Raw genomic sequence first — 26,174 nt, forward strand, 5'->3', positions numbered from 1 at the left:
GTCACGGAGTCAACAAAATATCTGATTAGGAGCAGGGAAAGGAAGGAAAGTAGCAAAAAATTCAATAAACAAAAGGAAGGCCCCTAAATGTGATAATCACCGAGCACATATACTCTGATTCAGTGGCGTAACTACCGGTATAGCAGCCATAGCGGTTGCTACGGGGTCCGCAGCATTAGGGGGCCCGTGCCACCCCCCGACACAGGCCGCCCCCATGGCCGGAGGCTCCACTAGCAGCTGCTATGGCTGCTACAGCACGACGCCACTGAAGGGGTTTTTCCTACAAAAGACATGTATCCCCTATCCACAGGATAGGGGATACATGCGTGACCGCTGGGACGCCCAGCGATAAGGAGAATGGGGGACTGAAAGTCCCCCGAAGTTCTCCATGACAAACCTCGGACTTCCAGGGGTCTGTCTGCAACTCCATAGAAATGACTTGCGCACCTGTCGTGCTTGTGTGCATGCGTGACCAGCGCTCCTTTCATTTTTATTGAACTGCGCAGACGCCAGAAGTCCAAGGTTTGTCATGGAGAACTTCGGGGGACATTTGGTCCCCCGTTCTCCTTATCTCTGCCAGCGATCACGCCTGTATCCCTTATCCTGTGGATAGGGAATACATCTCTTTTCTAGGACAAACTATAGGCTGTTTTTTTTTGGGGGGGGGGGGGGGGGCTATATGGCGTTATCTACAGGGGAGGGCTGTTTGGTGTTATCTCCAGGGGGGTCTGTGTATGGCGTTATCTACAGGGGGGGACTGTATGGCGTTATCTACAGGGGGGTCTGTATGATGTTATCTACAGGGGGCTCTGTATGGCGTTATCTACAGGGGGGGACTCTGTATGGCGTTATCTACAGGGGGACTCTGTATTGCGTTATCTACAGGGGGGACTCTGTATGGCATTATCTACAGGGGGGACTCTGTATGGCGTTATCTACAAGGCGGACTCTGTATGGCGTTATCTACATGGGGGACTCTGTATGGCGTTATCTACAGGGGTGGCTGTATGGCGTTATCTAAAGGGGGGGTCTGTATGGCGTTATCTACAGGGGGGTCTATATGGCGTTATCTACAGGGGGGTCTGTATGGTGTTATCTACACGGGGGATGTATGCCGTTATCTACAGGGGGGGCTGTAAGGTGTTATCTACAGGGGGGCTGTATGGCATTATCTACAGGGGGGATTTGGGGCTGTAAGACGTTATCTACAGGGGGGCTGTAAGGCGTTATCTACAAGGGGGATTTGGGGCTGTAAGACGTTATCTACAGGAGGGCTGTATGGCGTTATCTACAGGGGGGCTGTATGGTGTTATCTACAGGGGGGCTGTATGGCGTTATATACAGGGGGATTTGGGGCTGTGAGACGTTATCTACACGGGGCTATAAGGCGTTATCTACAGGGGTCTGTGTATGGCGCTATCTACAGGGGCTGTGTATGGTGCTATCTACAGGGGGCTGTGTATGGTGCTATCTATAGGGGGCGCTGTGTGGTGGAATCTATAGGGAGGCACTATCTACAAGGGGGGGGGGGGTTGTGTGATACCCAGCGGAGGGGGGGTCCCAGTCAAAAGTTTGCTATGGGGCCCAGACTTTCCTAGTTATGCCCCTGCTCTGATTGGTAAGCTATAAAGAATAGTTCCTGTATCACCCTCTGTACAGGGTAGATATGACAGTAAACGGCTGTGATCTTTCTTCCTACTGTCACTTACAGCATTCCCCTCCCTCTCCCTTACTGAGAAAAAACAGGAAGTGAAACTTTTCATCCTGCTCCCCGACTTCAAGCGCCCCAAATATTGCACCTAGAATATTGCGCTTGGTATCATTTGGAAGCTAAGATTCAAACATGATACCACGATCTGAGCTTTAGTACTTATATTTTCATTGCGACAAACGTTTAAAGTCATGACGTATTGCATACGTCCTTGGCAGTGAAACACCCTATTGGTATTATATATACATTGTATACATATGTCTACATAAAATGCAAGTACAATATTCTTTACCTTGTCCGGAGAGATCTAAGTCCTTTGTGTACGTAGTTTTTCCATCAAACATTTCCAGCACATATTTGCCCTTGTCGTTTGGTGTGGGTTCATTGATTTGTAGCCATAACATCTCTCCCGTGACCCCGCTCTTCACTCTATCTGTGTACTTTATCTTACTTTCACTGTAAAGAAAAATGAATAAATGGAAGATGAGTGCAGATCACCGGAGATGGGGTTGATTCTAGCCTTTCGGCTGCCTGAGGTGAAAAATGAAATGGCGTTTCTCCCTCCCCAATGTGGGAGATGTGAAGAGGGATGGGGGTATCTGTTAAGCACACACTGCACCATGGCATCTATCTAGAGAGGCAAGCTTCACTCTTGTATAGTTTGGTCACAACTTCTAAACCACTGCTTAGTTCTAACCATAATATCAACCTTAAAGTAGTCCATATACTGCCAGCCTCATGGTACGGCCACTTTCACACTTTCGTATTTTGCTTCAGTATTTGTAAGACAAAACCACGAGTGGAGCATAAATAGAGAAAGTGTAATGGAAATATCTGTATCTCTTTTGTGTATTGGACCCACTTTGACTTACAAATACGGATGCAAAATACTGACGGAAATAAGCCTATGTGAAAGTAGCCTCACACTTACCCGTTTCACACTCTAATGTCAGCAGCCAGAAAGTTCCATATGAGCAGCCTATAAGCGGCTGTTTCATGTACTTCCCATTCTAGTGCCAATCCTAAAGTCAGGGATAGACAACTCATCTGCTAAAACGCTGCTCCGTGCATTCATGGAAGAGTCCCAATCAGTGGCGTAACTACCGCCGTAGCAGCGGCTGCTACGGGGCCCGCGGCATGAGGGGGCCCGTGTCGCCCGCCGGCACGGGCCCCCACCATGGCCGGTGGCTCCGCTAGCAGCCGCTATGGCTGCTACAGCGCGACGCCACTTAACACTACGGCAGAGCAGGGAGGTATCTCCCCGCTCTGCCTTTAAACAAAAGACATGTATCCCCTATCCACAGGATAGGGGATACATGTGTGATTGCTGGCATTGATAAGGAGAACGGGGGACTGAAAGTCCCCTGAAGTTCTCCATGACAAACCTCGGACTTCCGGGGTCTGTGTCGGCAGCTCCGTAGAAATGAATGGAGCGCCGGTCGCGCTTGTGCGCATGCGTTACCAGCGCTCCTTTCATTTTTATTGAGCTGCGCAGACGCCGGAAGTCAGAGGTTAGTCATGGAGAACTTCGGGGGACTTTCCCGTTCTCCCTATCGCTGCCAGCGATCACTCATGTATCCCCTATCCTGTGGAGATCCTGTGGATAGGGGATACATGTCTTTTGTAGGACACACTGTAGATCGCATTTTTTTGGGAGGGGGGACGCTGTATAGCTTTACCTACAGGGGGAGGCTGTATGGCGTTCCCTACAGGGGGGGGCTGTACGGCGTTCCCTACAGGGGGGGCTGTACGGCGTTCCCTACAGGGGGGAACTGTATGGCGTTCCCTACAGGGGGAGCTGTATGGCGTTCCCTACAGGGGGGGCTGTATGGCGTTCCCTGCAGGGGGGGCTGTATGGCGTTCCCTACAGGGGGGGGGGCTGTATGGCGTTCCCTACAGGGGGGCTGTATGGCGTTCTCTACAGGGGGGGGGCTGTATGGCGTTCTCTACAGGGGGGCTGTATGGCGTTCTCTACAGGGGGGGCTGTATGGCGTTCTCTACAGGGGGGGCTGTATGGCGTTAGCGCCATACAGCCCCCTCAGTAGGGAACGCCATACAGCCCCCCCTGTAAAGAACGCCATACAGCCCCCCTGTAGATAACGCCATACAGCCCCCTCTGTAGATAACGCCATACAGCCCCCCCTGTAGATAACGCCATACAGCCCCCTCTGTAGATAACGCCATACAGGCCCCCTGTACATAATGCCATACAGCCCCTTCTGTAGATAGCAGCATACAGCCCCCTCTGTAGATAGCGCCATAAATCCCCCTGTAGAGAACGCCATACAGCCCCCTGTAGATAACACCATACAGAGTCCCCCCTGTAGATATCTACAAAGGGGGCTGTATGGCGTTCCCTACATGGGGGGGGGGGCTGTATGGCGTTCCTTACAGGGGGGGGCTGTATGGCGTTCCCTACAGGGGGGGCTGTATGGCGTTCTCTACAAGGGGGGGCTGTATGGCGTTCTCTACAGTGGGGGCTGCATGGCGTTAGCGCCATACAGCCCCCCTGTAGATAACGCCATACAGCCCCGTCTGTAGATAGCGCCATGCATCCCCCTGTAGATAACGCCATACAGCCCCCCTGTAGATAACGCCATACAGCCCCCTCTGTTGATAACGCCATACAGCCCCCACTGTAGAGAACGCCATACAGCCCCTCTGTAGATATCTACAAAGGGGGCTGTATGGCATTATCTACAGGGGGGGGGCTGTATGGCGTTCTCTACAGAGGGGGCTGTATGGCGTTATTTACAGGGGGATGTATGGTGTTATCTACAGAGGGGGCTTATGGCGTTATCTACAGGGGGGCTGTATGGCGTTATCTACAGGGGGGGGCTGTAAAAAAGGCACTATCTACAAGGGGGGGTTGTGTGACACCCAGGGGAAGGGGGGCCCCAGTCAAAAGTTTGCTATGGGGCCCAGTCTTTCCTAGTTACGCTCCTGGTCCCAATAAAGGTGAAGTGTTCACCTCGCCTCACGGCCAATGCACCCCTGAGTAAAGTGAGCCCTATGTTTTTTCTGGTGCAAGCCTATTAAAGAAGATCTGTCACTAGTTTAAGTAATGGCCAATCTCCTAGCTAATCTAATAGGTGCGGTGACACTGATAATGCTAGTGAAAATTGTGTCCCAAAATGTTTATTATTTGCAAAGTTATGAGCTTTCTTCTATATATGTAAATGAGCCTTTATTAGACAAGTGGGTGTCATTACCAGTGATTCTCCTGAGGAGGCGCTACCTCACAGCCACTGACGCTGTCCTATCAGAATGAAGCTGCTTCACACAGTATGAGACACATTCTATAGGGAAGGGGGGTCCCTTCCCTTCAATCAGCCATATCTCGGGCTGTGGACCACCTAGAACAGTGGCATATGAAAGATGATATTCTAATTCACCTTCGCAGTTCTAGCTGTGGCACAACCGGAGATATCACAAGTTGAATACACAGTTGGGAATGGAAGCCGTATACTATATGATCACGCTGTGTTGCTGGGCTGTGAAGGGGAAGAAGCTCCCATCTGGCAAGTATAGCCAAATTAGCATATGTATAAAAATGAACATAACTTTGCAAATAATAAAGGTATTTGAGAACAAATCACACTACAGTTATCAGCAGCAAAGCGCTATTAGATTAGTTAGGAGATAGAGAATTCATAAACTAGTGACAGATCATCTTTAACCATGAGGCCATTCCTTTTCCCTATAAAGTGATGGCATGTCACTAGGATATGTTTAATGACAATATCTATTTATATATATATATATATATATATATATATATATATATTGTACATTTTTATTATTTTAAATTGCATTAACTGCTATATTTATTATACCTATAAATGTGAGGTTCTTAGTGCTCAGTTTGATCAACTAATTTCATGTTTCAGGAGAAGCTGACTAACCATGTTGTTTGTACTGTTTATATCACTAGGATATGCCATAACTTTATGATCGGTGCGGACCTGACCTCTGGGACCCCCGCGATCCTGAGAAGGGTCTGCAGCGTTAATTTAGTGCTGCGTGGCTTTCTAAGTTTTCCTTGCACAGCGGCGCTCCCTGCTGTGCAGAGAACAGAGTGGGCCTGGGCGCCACTGTGCAGGAAAATAATATTAACGGGGACACATCATTCCAAGGTTCAGTGTGGTTCCCAGAGGTCGGACCCTCCCTAATTATAGAGTGATAGCATATTCCAACAATATGCCATCACTTTTTACGATGGGAATAAACCCTTAATTCGGGGACAACCGTTGATCTAACTACTACGTGAACTCATGAAATATATACCTAGTTTTACATAGTAAGAAATGCTTGTTGGACTAAGGCACTGGCTTACTTGTGTCCCCAGCTCATTTTGAGATCATCCACATAATAATTTACAAAGGAGTACAATCTTATGCCTTCTTCATTGCTCTGGATCTTGACTGTTGTGGCTGACTCAGCTGCAAAAAAATAAAATACCCAGTCAGTTAAAGAGGCTCTGTCCCCACATTATAAGTGGCCTATATTGTACATGATGTGATGGGCGCTGTAATGTAGATTACAGCAGTGTTTTTTATTTAGAAAAACGATCATTTTTGACTGAGTTATGACCTATATTAGCTTTATGCTAATGAGTTTCTTAATGGACAACTGGGCGTGTTTTACTTTTTGACCAAGTGGGCGTTGTACAGAGGAGTGTATGACAGTGACCAATCAGCATCATACACTTCTCCCCATTCATGTACTCAGACATCGTAATCTTATGACATCACTATGTGCAGTCACATACACACACACTAACGTTACTCAAGTGAATATACATTACCTCCAGCCAGGACGTGATGTCTATTCAGAATCCTGACATTTCTGTAGCTAGTGTCTGTGTGAGATTTACAGCAAGACACGCTGATCTAATGGGCAGGAACAGCGATTGCGCTGTTCCTGGCCGTTTAACTAGTTAAATGCGTGGGCAATAGCGACCGCGGCATTTAAAGGGGTTTTCCCATGAAAGACGTTTGTGACATATCCACAGAATATGTAATAAATGTCAGATAGATGTGGGTCCCACCTATCTCTAGAACGGGGCCCCCTAAACCCCGTTCTATCTTAGTCAGCTCCACTGTCTCCCGGCCGCTTCCTGGTTAGGTGGTTGGTAGTTACGGAAACAGCCGAGTGCTCGCTGAGCTATGCTGTTTCCGTAACTCCCATAGAAGTGAATGGAAGTTACAGAAACAGCGTAGCACCGCGGGCTACGTTGTTTCGGGAACTCGGCAGTTAATGATCGCTGGTTCAAGTCCCCTAGGGGAACTAATAAAATGTGTAAAAAAAAATATTATTTGATACATTTTAAAGAGTGTAAAAAAATCTTAAAAGTTTAAAAAAAAAACTTTTCTCATTTTTCCCCAAGCACAATGTAAAACATAAAATATTTTTTTTTAAAATTGGTATCGCTGCGTCTGTAAAAGACCAAACTATTACAATATAGCATTATTTGACTCTCATGGTGAACGGCGTAAAAAAAATAATTCAAACTCTAGAACCTTAGCGCTAAAAAAAATGAAATAAAAAGTGATAAAAGAATCATACGTACCAAAAATGGTGGCAATAAAAACTACAGCTCGTCCCGCAAAAAAATAAGCCCTCACACCACTCAATCGATGAAAAAATATAAAAGTTATAGCTCTCAGAATGTGGTGAAACAGAACAATTTTTTTTTTAACAAATAGTTTTTTCTTTGTAAAAGAAATAAAATATTAAATTTTTCCTATTAAAACTTGGATGCGTTTTATAGTTCGAAAAATACGGTAATCAGATTTTTTTTTAATGAATTTAGGTGGAGACTATATTTAAGCCTTTGTTTTGGACTACAATCCTTTAGATATAATTTGATATCTAAGAGGGCACCGTATGTTATATCGCTTTGGAGGCTGTAAGGCTATAGACACACTGCATTTGCATACGTCTGGGAGATATACGTTGACATAGCTTTTTTTTTATTGTATGGAATAGCGTATTCAACTACGATATTCAATACACAGGCTTTCTTTAAAAAAAATTATACTGCATGGTATACTTTTTTTTTTTTACGAAGGGACTCTACGGGTGGCATATGCCACTGTATGCCTATACATTGGAAATACTCCCCACATATAGCTCCAACGGAAGGCTGAAACACTGTAAATAGAGCCCTTCATACCATGTTTATAGGCATGTTAGAAGAATACATTTGGTTTAAAAACAAAAAAGTATCCAACCATTTAGTGTGACATCCATGGATTTCTATGGACGCCACCTAGCTGTGGAAATACAATGTTGATTAATATATTGATTGTTAGTAACTTAGTTATGAGATACTTGCCAATCATTTTGCAGACAGCGGTCATGAGATCATCAAATGCTGTAAATATTGGAAAAGTCTAGAGTTAAATATGTTTTATATTTAATAAACACATATGACATATTACGAGTGGCGATAACACATAAACGGCGATGAATTACAGAATACAGAAACATTAGGGGTTAAAGACCCTGACTGACACAAACTGAAATCATAGGTTTCCGTTTCCATCACTATTGATTTCAATGGTGATGAATCCGGTGCCAATGGTTTCAGTTTGTCGACTACGGTATTCATTCCATCAAAACGACAGAACCCTTGCACAACGGAGACAAACCAAAACCATTGGCACCGATCCCGTCACCATTGGTGATGGAAACGGAAACCTTTGGTTTCAGTTTGTCTCAGTCAGGGCTCTGTTCCAACGGAGCAACGGAGCCCTGACACAGATGTGAACATAGCCTAACAAGTCTTACCTGAATCCACAAGCTTAAGGACACTCTTGTCTTTTCCTCTGTCATCTTTCAGGATTAACTCATATATACCAGCGTCTTTCCTAGTTATCTATGAATAAATATTAAATGGTAACATTCAATGCAGACATGATCAAACATTGTAAGTTTTACAGACTTGTACTGAAATCTGACAAAGTATAGGATAAATTGGAATAGTATATTATCAGTCCAGGGTGTACACAAAAATCATAGGCCCTTATAGCACAATTCCCCCAAAAGCTCTGCAAAGTAAAGTTAATGTCCGCCATTCTGCTTTTAGGTCCAAAATCCTGTTCTGATTCATTTTAAAATATATATATATATATATATATATATATATATATATATATATAGAGGAGTTCTGTTTTTCCGACTTGATAAATGCTATAAATCACTAGGGGGAGCTAATTGCGTGTGGATTTATACAACTAGTATTTTACTCAATGAGAGATGTATAAATCTGTATAGAATGAGTTATGTCTAATGGTGGCTGAAGCAGGAGAAGCAGTCCAGTGCCCGTTCCAAAACAGGCCCCATAGCAGTCCAGTGCCCTGCCTCTATGATAGCTATGCCATTGTCCCCAATATAGAGCAAAACTGCAATAAAATAATCTTATATTTCACAATCACAGTGTATTAATTTTCAAGCATAGAAGATATATATATATACAGTATATAATAACATGATCTTTTCATGAAAGATATTATTGCTGATAAGTAGGGACGCAATAGCTTAACAAATAAAAAGATATTATAAATGCATCCCTAGTAAGTCTCCATCATTGAATTACCATGGCCATTAACAATGTGCAATACTTTATAATTATCACATAAAGGAATACTTTGTCCAGGTGATGACAGATAAAAGTCACCTGCACCTCAGTTCTAGCAAAGTTTTATGTTACTGAGAAGTAACTTACCTCAGTAATGAGTAATGTACATACGCCATCCTTAAAGTCATGTTTCTCATCAACCATTATCTCCATTTCATCCTTATACCATGTAATACTTGTATCATTCTTCATATTAGCAACCTATTGTGATGTAAACAGACAGTGAGACTGTGAGAAAGATGTCAAGGGCAACCCCAGAGCCAAAGTCCCGGGCAGAGCGCTACTAGCACTCTGCCTGGGACACTGCTCTGCTCCTGACATCACTGTCCATATATGGACAGTGATGTCAGGGGCTTCCCCAGAGACGAAGTCCCAGAGCAGAGCTGCTAGTGCTCTGCCTGGGACTCCTTCTCTCCTCCTGACATCACAACGTCAGCACCCCCCCAAGGGTAGTGGGCCCCGCCACTTGCCCAGGTTTGCCAGGTGCTGACACCGGCCCTGAGATAGATAGATAGTACTTTTCCTACCTTACTCTTCAACAATACATTGCATTCAGGAGTAACTTCCCATCCAAGATACTCCACAAAATGAGGACCTGTAAATTGATATAATTATATTCATAAAAATAATATTATAGTCAGAAAATCCAATTACAACTAGCATACACCTACAGTGCATTCCACTTTTACTAAAGCAATTTTCCAAGGACTGTAATACTAAAGGTCTATACTTAGGATAGGCCATCAATATGTCGGTGAGAGTCAGATTCTCTGCAACCCCGACCGCATTCCAGCGAGCACGACCTCCTCTACAATGTTTAGCCAGACACAGGCCATCAATTTACAATCCGGAAAAACCCCTTTAAGTGTATACGTATTCAAAGAATAAAGTGCTCTATCAATTATTGTCCTTATGTTTTAGACTTACAAAAACAGTGTAATATGTTAGTAGTATTTGAGGTATGAACCTAGTGTACAGTTATACTGTATATTATACAGTTAGTGTCCAGTTCATTATAATATATATATACAGTGGCGTAGCAATAGGGGTCGCAGTGGTCGCAGTTATGACCAAGCCCCTAAGTCTGTGGGACCCGCGGGCCCCCGTTGCCATACAGCATGCTTGTTAAAAATTAATTTAATTTTCTGTGCCGTGAAGCCGGCACTTCCTGGTTACGGTCACATGGTACAATTAGTGTACCATGTGACCGTGTTGTCACGTGACACGTCTTCCAGCCAGTGCAGCGGAAGAGCCGGTGCGGAGGACTCGAGGTGAGCTGCAGAGTCTGTATTGTAATGTATTGTGTTGTCTTGTAATGTAATGTATTGTGTTGTCTTCTAATGTAATGTAATGTATTGTGTTGTCTTGTAATGTAATGTAATGTAATGTATTGTGTTGGCTTGTAATGTATTGTGTTGTATGGTGCTGTTTGCGGTGGAGACTGGGGGCCCGTTAAATTACAGCCCCCCCTCCTCTCTCCACCACAAACTGAACAATACAACACAATACATTACAAACTGTGGGTCGCGTCCCCCTGGGGATTCGTGTGAAGACCTCCGGGGGGGGTCGCGAGTCACTCACCGAAGTCCCGGTTCCATTCAATGCTGGCGCAAGGAACTGACGTCTCCTTGATCCAGCATTCACTGTGCCCTGAGCGGCTCGACACAGGCAGGCGGGATGTAGCGACATTATCGCGCCTGCCTGCGCTGAGTCACACACCGGAGGAGGCGAAGGAATGGGGATAGGTAAGTAATTATGCTATTTTTCTATTATGCACATATGGGGGCATTATACTGTATGGGGGGCTGATATGGGGGGGGCATTATACTGCATGGGGGGCTGATATGGCATGGGGGCTGATAAGATGGGGGAGCATTATACTGCATGGGGGCTGATATGGGGGAATTATACTGTATGGGGGCTGATATCGGGGTGCATTATACTGTATGGGGGGCTGATATGGGGGTGCATTATACTGTATGGGTAGCTCATATGGGGGCATTATACTGTATGGGTGGCTGATATGGGGGTGCATTATACTGTATGTGTAGCTCATATGGGGGGCATTATACTGTATGGGGAGCTGATATGGAGGGGCATTATACTGTATGGGGAGCTCATATGGGGGGCATTATACTGTATGGTTAGCTCATATGGGAGTCATTATACTGTATGGGGAGCTGATATGGAGGGGCATTATACTGTATGGGGAGCTCATATGGGGGGCATTATACTGTATAGGTAGCTCATATGGGGGGCATTATACTGTATGGTTAGCTCATATGGGAGGCATTATACTGTATGGGGAGCTGATATGGAGGGGCATTATACTGTATGGGGAGCTCATATGGGGGCATTATACTGTATGGGGAGCTCATATGGGGGGCATTATACTGTATGAGGTGCTGATATGGAGGGGCATTATACTGTATGGGGAGCTCATATGGGGGCATTATACTGTATGGGAAGCTCATATGGGGGGCATTGTATTGTATGGGGAGCTGATATGGGGGGCATTTTACTGTATGGAGAGCTGATATGGGGGCATTATACTGTATGAGGAGCTGATATGGGGGGCATTATGCTGTATGGGGGCTGATATGGGGGGGCACTATAATGTATGGGGGCAGCTATGTGGGGCATTATACTGTGGGGGTTGATATGGGGAGCATTATACGGCATGGGGCTGTTATGGGGGGCATTATACGTTATGGGGCATTATACTGTGTGGGGCAGCTATGGGAGCATTATACTGTGTGGGGGCATTATACTATGGGGGCTGTTGGGCAAGGCGTCTGGTCATAGGCGCGCGCAGGGGTCTGATGATGGTGGTGTTGGGGAGGGGTAGGGGGGCCCAAGCAAAATTCTTGCACCCGGGCCCATGAGCCTTTAGCTACGCCCCTGTATATATATGTGTTATAATGCCAGCCCCACATGTGAGACCCCAAAATACAGTAGGCACATCCTATTGTATTATGTCCCAGCTTCATAGCATGTGTTTCTGTCATGTAAGTTCACCTACCTCAGTACCAGAACTGCACAGTTATAACTTTAAATATAATGTAATTCTGTACATTTCTTTTATCATGTATGTCTGCCCTCTACTGGCTGTTGTCGGCAGGAGCAATAGAACTAAAAATTTGATAATACTAGTAGTCCTAGAGTATACTGGAATAGCTTTCTAGAGCAGACCGAAAAATAATACATGAAAAGTAATATTATTCATACTGTAGATAGTCATATACTGCAGTTTAAAGTGTAAATTTCAGTTAAATATCTGAGAAACCTGAAAATAATTTGTCATATATTTTCATTAGCTTTCAAGCTTTGTCCCCTGCAGCATCTTCTTCTGGCTGTGATTTGAGGACCACCTAGAACACTGGTTATTAGGGGGCAGTCTAGAGTACACCGTGAGATTGCCGTTATAAGGAGTGTCAGACCAAACAGCCAGAATTAGGGATCGCAGGCTGTGTTAAGCATGGGAGCCTCTGACTGTATATCAGTTTTCCTTTAAATATCCCAAAATGGCTAACTGAGTGCTGGGGGGAATATGAGTGGTCCAGAGGGACACATGGGTGGGAGGGCTTAAAGCTATATAATAGGTGGCATTTCCGGGAGTTAGCCTCTTTTCCCGCTTCCCGGCAGAGTTAGTAACGCCCGCCCTAATTTTGAGGGATATAAGCGCTGTAAACTTTGTTATTTGACGTTGTATGTGTAATCATTTGTTTCATTTGTCACAGCTGGCGTTTTTTTGGAAGCTTGTTCCGTTCGTTGATGGGTAATTGTAACACGGGTCACCTGGCAAATCAACCAAGACATGCCGACCGCGGGTGCGGTGGCCCGGCATGCGAGGTGATAGTCATCTGGAAAAACATCAAGCAATTTATGTGCAATGAACGGACAAGGTTTCCTTTTGGTATTGTTAAATAAAGCTGTGGCCACCCCCACTTTCTTATTCCACAAAGATGACTCAGTGTTTTTATTTTATATAGTAGTCAGGTTAAATATCACTCAGAAGCATTAAAATGTACATGCAGTCTGATGTTGTAGGGGTTGCCCAGAATAGCCAACAAGACTAAAAAGCCAAACTACTGTCATAGAAGAAGTTCAGACACAGCTAGACTCCTGTTATAGGGGTTATCTCATGAAGACAATCCATATGTCCTTTTAGGCTCCTCATAGAGGGGGTCACTTGCATGGAACACCCCTTCCACTATGATCCAGAATGAAAAACCACTCTGTAAAACGGTCTCAAACTCTGGTGGATCCGGCCCAGCCATGCATTACAATACATTGCGGATGCTGCAAGGGAAATGTCTGGCCAGAAGCGGCTTCCCCCAGTGATAACAACTGATTGCCAGGGTCAGAGAAGAGCTTGTATTCATAAGAAAACGGCTTACAAGGAGATAGAGTACACATCCAGACTAATGTTACAGGGGGAGGTCCAGACTACACAGGCAGACTGCCGTTATAGGGGGAGATCTAGACTACACAGCCAGACTGCTGTTATAGGTGGAGATCTAGACTACACAGGCAGACTGCTGTTACAGAGGGAGATCTAGACTACACCGGCAGACTGCTTTTATACAGGGACATCTAGAGTGCACAGCCAGACTGCTGTTATAGGGGGAGATCTAGACTACACAGTCAGACTGCTGTTATAGGGGGAGATCTAGAGTGCACAGCCAGACTGCTGTTATAGGGGGAGATCTAGACTACACAGACAGACTGCTGTTATAGGGGGTTGATCTAGACTCAGCCAGACTACAAGTATAGGGGTGAATTAGGCAACATAGAGTGTTAAGCAAACTACAAATGCAGACTGCTGGTATAGGGGGGGGGGGGTACAGGCAACATAACAGACTGTTGTTATAGGGGTGGTCCAGACTATACAACCAGACTGTTGTTATAGGGGGTGTTCCAGACTACACAACGAGACTGTTGTTATAGGGGGTCGTCCAGACTACACAACCAGACTGTTGTTATAGGCGGCTCTCCAGACTACACATACAGTCTGATGTTAAATGAGGAGTTGAGACTACACAGCCAGACTGCGGTTATAAGGGGTGTCCCAGACTATACCACCAGAATGCTGTTATGTATGGTGGTCCAGACTACACAGCCAGACTGCTGTTATAGAGGGTGGTCCAGATTACACTGCCAGATTGCTGTTATAGCAGGTGGTCCAGATTATACTGCCAGATTGCTGTTATAAAGGGTGGTCCAGACTACACAGCCAGATTGTTGTTATCAAGGGTGGTCCAGACTACACAGCCAGACTACAGTTATAGGGGATAGTCCAGATTACACAGGCAGACTGCTGTTATAGAGGGTGGTCCAGATTACACTGCCAGAATGCTGTTATCAATGGTGGTCCAGACTACACAGCCAGACTACAATTATAGGGGATAGTCCAGATTACACAGGCAGACTGCTGTTATAGAGGGTGGTCCAGATTACACTGCCAGATTGCTGTTATCAATGGTGGTCCAGACTACACAGCCAGACTACAGTTATAGGGGATAGTCCAGATTACACAAGCAGACTGCTGTTATAGGGGACAGTCCAGACTACACAGCCAAGCTGCTGGTATAGAAGGACTTTTTGTACACTAACATTTAAAAATGTATTATTGTATTGTTTATGATAAGTGTGTGTGCCCATGCCACAGTGAGCTTTTTTTTTTTTAGATGGGTCCATATTCTAGTATTTTGTATAAAAAGAAACCTATTGCACTTTAGGCCTTCAGTCTACAAAGTGGAACCATTTTGAATTCTATGTTTGTGTTGCATAAAGAATAAATAAGAAAAGGTTTTGGAATCTTCTAAACATTAAAGAAAAAAATATTAATCACATTCCCAGCCAATATGGCGTTTTGCCTGAAAATGTGTCTAGGCTTCACTTTGTGATTTCAGGTCATATATTACCTTGTTTCCGGATCCATTCATGTCTCTGGAATCTGGCTTCCTTCTGCAATTTTTCAAAAACTGGAAAGGGTAAGTAAGGTCAAGTTTAGTACAAAGCACATAGGCTTATATTTCTCAGATGTGCTAGGATATTAATGTGATACTCTGTCAGACAAATAATATATATTTTACACAACTCTCCAGTACATTTTTTTATAACATTCAAAGTTTTGAAGAATTAATGAAAAGAGATTATTAATACTACTAAAATAGTGGAATGAATTATATGCTAAGTAATTCTGAAATAACGGGGTTAAAAGACAAATCTATTGAGAACTTCACCCCAATGGGCTTTACATCTGCTGAACATCTGCCAAGAAATTAATCTACTACCAGTATTATGTTTCAATCATTCAGATTAAAGGGAACAAGGGCTGGGGGTATACGTAGCTTACTGCAGTTGGCAGCAAAGAAAATAATCCATTTCAGTGGATTGAGAAAGTGTGGGGCCTTTTGTATCAAAAATGTCTTGGGGAACAATTCATAGTTCAGCTGTTACTTTTTATGGTTCAATCACTTTTATTAAATGAGCAAAGAAATTGAGAGACAAATGACCAGGATTGTAATATAGAATATGAAGACACAGCATCATATTAAACATCATAATGTAAGAATTTCTAGTTATAACGTAGGTTTACTTGAAACAGAGGTAGCCTACAGTTTGGGGGCAATAAAAAAGAAGAAGCTAGGAGTATAGGGGGTGGAGCTAGAAGATGTCCAGGGGATATGTCAAAAGAGATTGAAGAATTTAACGTTGACTAGAAAGCCAGGTGATTAAGAAATCCGACTCTGAACAGAATCCAGGTGGTCCATATTTTATGAAAAAGGTTGACTCTCTTTTGGTCTTTTCCATCCTATATATTTCGGAGACGGTATCCAGTCTTTCTCTCAATGAGGGAGTTTGAGTGTATTTCCAAAGGTGTGGAATTAAGTGAGCAGTTTGAAGAAATACAGGAAAGCCATGGCTGGAGACCAAGAAATATTGGTAGAGTGTACTAGGTTACATAGATTGCTAATATCTTGCCAGAAGGTAGCAATTTTCTCATATGGGAGTAAGGTCTCTGCATAGTAAAGATCTTGGGGTTAGGTTATTTAAGAAGTTAGAAGTGCGGCATAAAGGAGCCAAGCACCACTGGACAGAGCACCCGGGAATTAACCCAAAGGGCATATGGTACCAGCTTGGTGCCTAGCCTGCAGAGCCTCGGACCTGGGGAGACCTAAGATACGTGAGCGTTTCATTCAATATAGAAAAGCAGAGTTATTAAAAATAGGAGTGAGTGGGCTTAGTCTGGAGGATAGACCCAGAACCACCATATTTCTGTCCCAGAACCTTAGTATCAAGGATGACAAAGGAAGGGAGAGGAGCCTAAAAATGACTGTATCTTGGATCTAACCAAAGAAAATGGGTGTGATCACATTGAAGGACATCTCTCTCCAGGCCCACCCACTACTTATCAGTACCAGCGTGAAACCAGTTCAGCACATAAGACAGCATGCCTCCCTTAATCTTAGGCCCTTAAAATTAGGTGTTTTTATGCTAGTGTTAGGCCTGATTTACACGAGCGTGTGTGTTTTGCGCGCGCAAAAAACGCTGCGTTTTGCGCGCGCAAAAGGCACTTGGCAGCTCCGTGTGTCATCCGTGTATGATGCGCGGCTGCGTGATTTTCGCGCAGCCGCCATCATAGAGATGAGGCTAGTCGACGCCCGTCACTGTCCAAGGTGCTGAAAGAGCTAACTGATCGGCAGTAACTCTTTCAGCACCCTCGACAGTGAATGCCGAACACAATATACACCAACCTGTGAATAAAAAAAGACTTTCATACTTACCAAGAACTTCCTGCTTCCCCCAGTCCGGGCTCCCGGCCGTTGCCTTGGTGACGCGTCCCTCTCTTGTCATCCGGCCCCACCTCCCAGGATGACGCCGCAGTCCATGAGACCGCTGCAGCCTGTGATTGGCTGCAGCCTGTGCTTGGCCTGTGATTGGCTGCAGCTGTCACTTGGACTGAACTGTCATCCCGGGAGGTCGGACCGGAGTTATCGGTAAGTCAGAACGTCTTTTTTTTTTTACAGGTTCATGGATTTTCGGAGCGGAAGTCACTGTCCATGGTGCTGAACCAGTTTAACGCTTTCAGCACCGTGGACAGTGACTGTCTCCTGACGTCGCGTACCCGAACATTTTTTACCGGTTTCGGTCAAAACGAGTTTGGCCGAACCCGGTGAAGTTCGGTGCGCTCATCTCGAATTTGACACTCCGTTTGGATGTTTGTAAACAGAAAAGCACGTGGTGCTTTTCTGTTTACATTCAGGAGTTTGACAGCTCTTGCGCGAATCACGCAGTTCGCACGGAAGTGCTTCCGTGCGGCATGCGTGGTTTTCACGCACCCATTGACTTCAATGGGTGCGTGAGTGCGCGAAAAACGCACGATTATAGAACATGTCGTGAGTTTTTTTCTGCGCACACGCGCTGAGCGCAATTCACGCATCGTCTAAACTGCCCCATTGACTAATATAGGTGCGTACGACATGCGTGCAAAGCACGCGCGTCGCACGCGCGTATATTACGTTCGTGTAAATGAGGCCTAACTCTCAACTCAAGTCCACATGAAGTCAATGAACTTCAAGTCAATGAACATGCACTTTTGTTTTTAGAAAAAGGAGTTTTGGATTGTGATAGGGAGATCTTGCAGGAGGTAAAGCGTGAAAGAATATTTTTGATTCACTTCAGTAACGGGACAAAATTCAAAGAAAATATGCACTCGTAGTCAAGGGGAATCAACATTCCCGGGTTTCATATAGCCGGAGAAGCCCATTTGCTGCCATAGCATAAGATATGCTAACATTTAAGTTTTCTGATTTATGGGTATTTACTTTATAATTACTAGGGTTGCCAAAAAGTGGGAATTCAGATATTATGCATGGGGAACTGATCTCCGGGTTAAGGGTATTTTTTACGAAATAGTTCACATAAATGCCAAGTTTGTAAGTCAAGCTTCCCACTGTCACTCCTTTGATAGAGTCGTTAGCTTAAAAAACTCAGGCCATATATTTTCATTACGTATGTAGAGTAGGTGACAGCGGGCAGCCCTGCCTTCTTAATTTTTTTTATGGAAAATGGAGAGGACAAGCTGTTACTTTTTAAACTAAACTGGAAAAATCAGATGTGGATGTGAGTTATGGAAATGTCCACCTATTGTGACTGCTATAGTGGCCAGTGTGAAAACTAGAATATTTTAAATTTTGCTTATGTGGATAGTCACATAAAAAAAAATAATGTAATTTTCTGATGATACATTCCCTTTAGAGGGGTTGTCCAACAATTAAATATTACACTTCTCTGTTGGATCACGCAAAACATAATCATTTTTAAATTGGAATTATTTTGATTTTTAATGCTCCTGTGTCAATATATTGCAGTTACATACTGGTTATAGCGCCCCTTCTGTTTTTATCAATTCGCACCCCAAACGTCCACCTGTGTCCAGTGTCAGTGGTCACACATGCTCAGCAGCTCAGTCGCACCATCCGGACTCACCGGCGGCGGAGTGAATTCTGCTATTGTGCAGACTAGTTAATGAAAATCAGTGGACACGAAGTGGCTTCTTCTCACCAGCAATGAACACGCTAGGTGGACATTCTAAGAGGGAATCAAAAGAACACCAGGGGGCGCCATAACAAGTATGTAACAGCAATATCTAGGCAAATGAGCATTTTTTAAAAAAAATAATTCCAATTAAATATTTTTTATGTTTTGCATGATCTAACAAAGAAATGTAATGATAAATTGTGGGACAACTTAATTGCAGTGCCACTCAATTAGGATGTAATAAAATCGTCATGTGAACAAAGCATGAATATACTGACATATGTAATTTATATTACACAGTAAATAGCATTTCTTTAACATGGTAACTGTTATTTACATCTGTATTATAGGATATACAATAAGGTGTTGATAAAATAAAGAAGTATTGTGAATGTGTCAGATGAGTGGTCATTTTATAATGATCACATGTTGCATATGTCAGTATGTTTTAATCACATGTTCTGTCCATGGCAAAATTAGAACTATAGACATGTCAATGTCCTGCATAATACAGATAAAATGTGCCACAACAGCAGAGTAATAATTCTTGTGCGAAATGATAATGTACAATGATGTAACTGAAGGAGCATCACAAATAACTGGTGTTTTCAGTGTTGCTCTATGATGTGTCACAAATAACGAAGTATAAGGAAGCAAACGTAAACATTCCTTCAGTCCGCTGGTTTAGATGTCTGTGACATGTTGTATAGTATACGCTATATTTTTACGTGCTGTTTGGTGGCAGACTACAAACTTGTACGCCAAACTTGTACGTATGCCCTGAATATCATGTGAACAGAGTCTAATACAGTTGATACTCACCATCACCAATAAGAACAAGGCTAGATTGGTTTGTTGCCTTTCCATCTTGTAGTTGGAAGGTAAAGGTCCCTTCATCCTCATCCTCAAGCTTCTCCATAATCATCTCTACAATGCCAGTCTTACTGTCCAAGTTCATCTTATATTTCTTTGTGAAAGAAAACAAGAGTATATTTTATGTTGTCAATATGTAAATGTAATACTTTCCTATACATGTATATACATAGTCTGAGAAAATGGTCACATGCATCAATAATAAAGAGTAGAGTGTATGCTAGTATAATTTAAAGGGGTTTTCCAGTCGCTAAAAATTGATGGCCTATCCTCAGGACAGGCCATAAATAGCTGATCGGTCAGTGTCCAACTCCCAGGATCCCCACCGCCGTTTTGAAGGGTGTGAAGCACTCGTACGATCCCTGCTTCCCCTTTAATATTTAAATCTCCATTATACTGTATTAGGTGCGTCCCAAAAGTAATGAAAATTATTTTTTACACTCACCACAAGGGTTGTGTGAGGAAAGTGGGGATGGAGGTTGTTGCAAGGGTATATCAAGTATATGGCTGGACCATCCTCAGTTGAGTCCGAGTTTTTCAAAGTGTTGGTACGTTACAAAAGCGAAACCTTGTTTTTCCCTCTTGTCACGGATGAAAATGCAGAGGAGCATCGAGCAGCATTAGGCAAACAAATTTTGTGTGAAACTTGGAAAAACAGCTTCAGAAACCTTAGAGATGCTGAAGACAGCGTATACGGAAGCTGCTTTGTTGTCACCCCAAGTTTTCAGATGGCACAAGGCCTTCAAGGATGGAAGGGAAGCCGGTGAAGATGAATAGTAAGAACAGACAGTCAATCAGACTTTTTACCTACAGGTCCTGGAACGTTTGAGGAGAAGGGTTTTGTGACTGCGCCCTGACATTGCCGAAATGTGGATACTCCACCATGACAAAGTGCCGAGTCACGCATCATTGGCTGTGAGTGATTTTTTGGCACAAACCCTTCCTCACCCACAGTATAGCCCTGAATTGGCCCTGTGTGTTCTTTTGTTACCCAAAATCAAAACTAATCTGAAAGGACACCATTTTAATACTGTTAAAAATGTCCAGTCAGTCGCGACGAGGGCTCGGAACAACCTCTCACATGAAGACAACCAGCACTGCTACGAAAAATGCCAGTGTCGCTGGAATCATTGTGTTCAGTCCCAGGGGACTTACTATGAATGTGGTCGAGCCTAATTGTATATTTTTTGAATCAAAGGATATTTTTTAAAATCATTCTCATTACTTTTGGGACACACCTCAGATATTGCTCTTGCTGGCATAGAATGGACTTGGAATCATTTCAGAACCTTCATATATAATGATATTTATCTCCGTTTCCACAGCATACTTTTCATATCAGACAATGCCATTATATCTGTCTATTAGCTTACCTCACCATGTTTAATCTCCTTATTATTAAACACATAGTTGGCCTTAGCACTACCGGAGAGTTTCTCAGCTTGCATCCAAAAGCGAACTTGTCCCTTTTCTAAAATCTCTACAGCCAAGCCCGATTTAAGCGGAATAACTGCAAAAGAAGATTTGAAAGCCAATATAAGATTCAGATCCCAGTCAGACTGGGGGTTTTTGGATCCACCAGCGAAAAATATTCTGGGGACCACCATAATTTCATTATGATCTTATCACTGTACACAGGACATACAGTATCATCAATAAGGTCTAATAGTTTTTTTTGTGAATCATAACAAAGTCAGCTCTAAATGGGGTTGTGTTCTGCTGCTATTGTATTAGGGGACCATTATTGTGTCAGAGCCTAGACCCACTGGAGGATCTTCTGGCGCACAAATCCAACTCCTTTTCAGATCAAAATATTTAGTACTACACTGTATAGATGTAATTTAAAGCACTCAATGTCTAAAAGAAACATTTTTGTGCAAAGCTCTTTATATAAGATCTTGTGGTGCTTTATACGTTTTAAATATTTTTGATACTATAAATGTCAGTGTGCCATTCACTAGTCTATATCAACATATAATCAACATATAAAAATATAGAATCAATATATTTATAACACTGCTTCTTAGTTCTATCAAGTATGGTCGTCCATTCTATTATATCAGTGCTAGTAGCTGATCTTTGATGTATTGCTCATAAAATCTATAATATTCTTGGTAATATGAGGGAGTTGAATCATCAACAATTCTCTAATATATGGCAACTATTGGAATTGAACTTTTAGGTACTCATGGATGCAGGGCCGGCCTTAGGATGGATGGTGCCCTGTGCGGGACTCTCTATTGCCGCCCCCTACACAAACCCTAAAAATAACCACATAACCACACGCACATCCTGGAACATATATACTGTACATACATAAAGACAGATATTTAGACATACACACAAATATATATGCACACATTCTGGAATATATACATACATAAAGGTAAATATATAGACACACACACACACACACACACACACACACACACACACACACTGGCAGATAAATACACAGACAGGAACATATACAAGTACATAAAAGGCACATATATACAAGCACAAAGACACATTCACAAACAGACCCATATATACCCACACAGGCACCTATATACACAGTACAGATAATGTAGTAGATTTCACATGCAGTCCTATGTAACACCACTAATAACACAGTGATAAATCTCTGAGAACAGATAATGTAGTAGTGTTACCTGCAGTCCTATGTAACACCACAGATAACACAGTGATAACTCTCTGAGAACAGATAATGTAGTAGATCTTACCTGCATTCCTACATAACACCATTAATAACACAGTGATAACTCTCTGAGTACAGATAATGTCGTAGATGATAACTATACCCACAGGCACATATAAACACACACAGAGGCATATATATATATATATATATATATATATATATATATGTGTGTGTGTGTGTGTGTGTGTGTGTATGTGTGTGTATGTATGTATGTATGTACTTTATCAGCCCCATTAATCCCCTGAGGACGCTACATTAGCGAAACATGTCGGGGGGGGGGGGCTGTCTCACTTTTAATTACATTGTAAGGCTAGCATTACATGTGAATTATAATAGTCACTTAGTGGTTAGTTCAGCGTTCTGCAGCCGCTGGCTGATGCACTTATGCATCTAGTCACTACAAGTATCCACTTTAAATGTTTCAGCAACGTAGTTTGACTCACTACGCTTTGCTAGCTAACATTGGCTAATTTTTATTCTATGTGTTGTGTGTCTCCTTTGGATATTTAGTTTATGTTAATAAAAGTTATATTTTACTCTACTAATTAAGTAGTTGGAAATCAGGGTTTCATTGTGCCTTAGGCATATTAGTAGTTTTTGCTTCATTCATATACCCGCCAACTACTAGGGTCTTTCTAGTTTTTATGTATGTATGTATGTATGTATGTATGTATGTATGTATGTATGTATGTATGTATATGTACATCATGCAGTGCACTTCCAAACTGGAGATACACTTTAAAAACATTATTTCCATTAATTAATTGCCATGAATTGGTTAAAGTTTTATAGATTACTATATATGAAAATGTAGTGTTTCCCTTAAGGGCAGCAGGGTATATAAGGGGCAGCAGGGTATATAAGGGGCAGCAGGGTATATATGGAGCAGCAGAGTATATAAGGGGCAGCAGGGTATATAGGGGCAGCAGGGTATATAAGGGGCAGCAAGGTATATAAGGAGCAGCTGGATATATATGGGACAGCAGGGTAGATAAGGGGCAGCATGTAATATAAAGGGCAGCAGAGTATATAAGGGACAGCAGGGTATAGAAGGGGCAGCAGAGTATATAGGGGCAGCAGAGTATATAAGGGGAAGCCGGGTATATAATGGGAAGCAGGGTATATAAGGGGCAGCAGAGTATATAAGGGGCAGCAAGGTATATAAGGGGCAGCAGGATATATAAGAGGAAGTCAAGTATATAGGGGCAACATGGTATACAGAAGGCAGGAGGGTATATAGGGGCAGCAGGGCATATAAGGGGCAGCAGGGTATATAAGGGGCAACAGGATATATAGGGGCTGCAGGGTATATAGGGGGTAGCACAGATATATTAATTTCATCTGTTCTACTTTAATATTGAACACACTTACAAAGAGACATAAACACATGCAGACACATATATACACACACACACACACACACACACACACACACACACACACACACACACACACACACACACTGTAACATATACACATACAAACACAGAGACACATAGTGTATACACACATAGACGCTTACCATCGCTCCTTGCAGACAGGATCACAGGCTTCTTGCAGGACGGGCTGTGGGTGGAGCTTTCTCCTCTGATCTTGCTCCTCGGCTCGTATTTACTCCGTGTGTGTAATTAAGAGCAGAGGGCAGAGCAGAGCCCAGTGGTGCCCCCTACATGCCTGGATGGTGCAGCACCCTGTACACTCGCACAGGTCGCACACCCCTAAGGCCGGCCCTGCATGGATACTCTGAGAATGTGTCAACAGACTACAGGTTGCTGTTTACTATGAGATACAGACAGCAAACTGTTGTAAAACAGCATTTATACTTGTAAAGGATCTGCCAGGCAGAACTTCTGTGTATACGCCCATAGGTAATCAGTCTGCACCTGAGTCTATGTCTCTGAGACTGACTCCATCTTCCACCACTCAGGATGGCAGGCTTAGGAGTGGGAGAGCCTATCGCAGCCTGGCCAGACGGAGCTAGCTCCCGCCCTCTGTCTATTTATACCTGCCTTTCCTGTTCCTCCTTTGCTTGTGATTCTTCTCGTGTGGTTTCCTGGCCCAGCTACAGCTTCTATCTATTTGATCCTGCTCCATACTGACCCTGGCTTTCTGACTACTCTCCTGCTCTGCGTTTGGTACCTCGTTCACTCCTGGTTTGACTCGGCTCGTTCACCACTCTTGTTGCTCACGGTGTTGCCGTGGGCAACTTCCCCATTTCCCTTAGCTTTGTGTACCCTTGTCTGTTTGTCTCGTGCACTTACTGAGCGTAGGGACCGCCGCCCAGTTGTACCCCGTCGCCTAGGGTGGGTCGTTGCAAGTAGGCAGGGACAGAGTGGCGGGTAGATTAGGGCTCACTTGTCCGTTTCCCTACCCCCATCATTACATAATCACAAGCCCTATACCTAGTCTACCCTGGTCCCTGACACTACTATGGACCCCCTTGAGACCCTGGCCCAGCAAATGCAGGGTCTCTCCCTACAGGTCCAGGCCCTGGCTCAGAGGGTCAACCAGCCTGACGCTACCATGGTAGTGCCCCTCACCTCACCTCTTGAACCCCACCTCAAGTTGCCTGACCGGTTCTCAGGGGACCGGAGGACTTTTCTCTCCTTTCGGGAGAGTTGTAGGCTCTACTTTCGCTTAAAGCCTCACTCCTCAGGTTCTGAGAGCCAGCGGGTGGGTATAATTATGTCCCGGCTCCAGGAAGGGCCCCAAGAGTGGGCCTTCTCCTTGGCTCCTGACGCCCCTGAACTTTCCTCCGTTGATCGTTTCTTTTCTGCTCTCTGACTCATTTATGACGAGACTGACAGGACTGCCTTTGCCGAGAGTCAGCTGCTGACCTTACGTCAGGGTAAGAGACCTGTTGAGGTGTATTGTGCTGACTTTAGGAAGTGGTGCGTAGCTTCTCGGTGGAATGACCCTGCCTTAAGGTGCCAGTTTAGGTTGGGTCTATCGAACGCCCTGAAAGACCTGCTAGTTAGCTATCCTTCTTCTGACTCCCTTGACCAGGTTATGGCTTTAGCGGTACGACTTGACCGACGTCTCAGGGAACGACAACTTGAACGTTTTTGTGTTTTCCCCTCTGACTCCCCCATGATGCCTGCCGAGGTCCCATTGCTTTGCTCTTCCACGGAAGACTCGGAGGTACCTATGCAACTCGGGGCCTCCGTGTCCCCCCGACAACATAGAGAGATCCGCAGGAAGAATGGTCTCTGCTTCTATTTTGGGGATGACAAGCATCAAGTGAACACCTGTCCTAGGCGTAAGAATAAGCAGCCGGAAAACTTCCGCGCCTAAGTGATCATCGGTGAGGTCACTTGGGCGCACAGGTATTTCCCGTAAATATGAAACGTAATAAAATCTTGCTTCCCTTTCAGGTCTCTTTTGGTGGTAGGTCTGCTACCGGCAGTGCCTTCGTGGATTCAGGGTCTTCTGCTAATATCATGTCTGTGGAATTTGCTATGTCTCTAGCTATGCCTTTGATTGATTTGCCTAAACCTGTCCCTGTAGTGGGTATCGACTCCACTCCTCTTGCTAATGGTTATTTGACACAGCATACCCCTGTTTTTGAACTCCTTGTTGGCTCCATGCATTTGGAGCAGTGCTCTGTACTGTTGATGCAGGGATTATCGTCCGATTTGGTTTTAGGCCTTCCCTGGTTGCAGTTACATAATCCCACGTTTGACTGGAATACT

General features: G+C 43.9%; 1 protein-coding gene and 1 long non-coding RNA gene across 2 annotated transcripts in view; one reads left to right on the forward strand and one right to left on the reverse strand.

Moving 5' to 3' along the window:
* LOC142651538 (uncharacterized) overlaps nucleotides 1–13,289 on the forward strand; it is a 59,596-nt gene extending 46,307 nt beyond the window's left edge. The window contains exon 3 of the long non-coding RNA XR_012847640.1: nucleotides 13,097–13,289. This is a non-coding gene — a long non-coding RNA (uncharacterized LOC142651538). The remainder of the gene's footprint in view (nucleotides 1–13,096) is intronic.
* Nucleotides 1–26,174, reverse strand: part of MYOM1 (myomesin 1) — a 98,405-nt gene that overhangs the window by 7,823 nt on the left and 64,408 nt on the right. The window contains 9 exon segments of the mRNA XM_075826378.1: nucleotides 2,004–2,167; nucleotides 6,048–6,153; nucleotides 8,052–8,090; nucleotides 8,507–8,594; nucleotides 9,444–9,557; nucleotides 9,884–9,951; nucleotides 15,284–15,343; nucleotides 19,728–19,872; nucleotides 21,152–21,288. Of these exon segments, the coding sequence (XP_075682493.1) occupies nucleotides 2,004–2,167; nucleotides 6,048–6,153; nucleotides 8,052–8,090; nucleotides 8,507–8,594; nucleotides 9,444–9,557; nucleotides 9,884–9,951; nucleotides 15,284–15,343; nucleotides 19,728–19,872; nucleotides 21,152–21,288 (921 nt within the window).

Source organism: Rhinoderma darwinii, chromosome 5, assembly GCF_050947455.1.
Source record: "Rhinoderma darwinii isolate aRhiDar2 chromosome 5, aRhiDar2.hap1, whole genome shotgun sequence".
In the NCBI taxonomy this organism is placed as follows: Eukaryota; Metazoa; Chordata; class Amphibia; order Anura; family Rhinodermatidae; genus Rhinoderma; species Rhinoderma darwinii.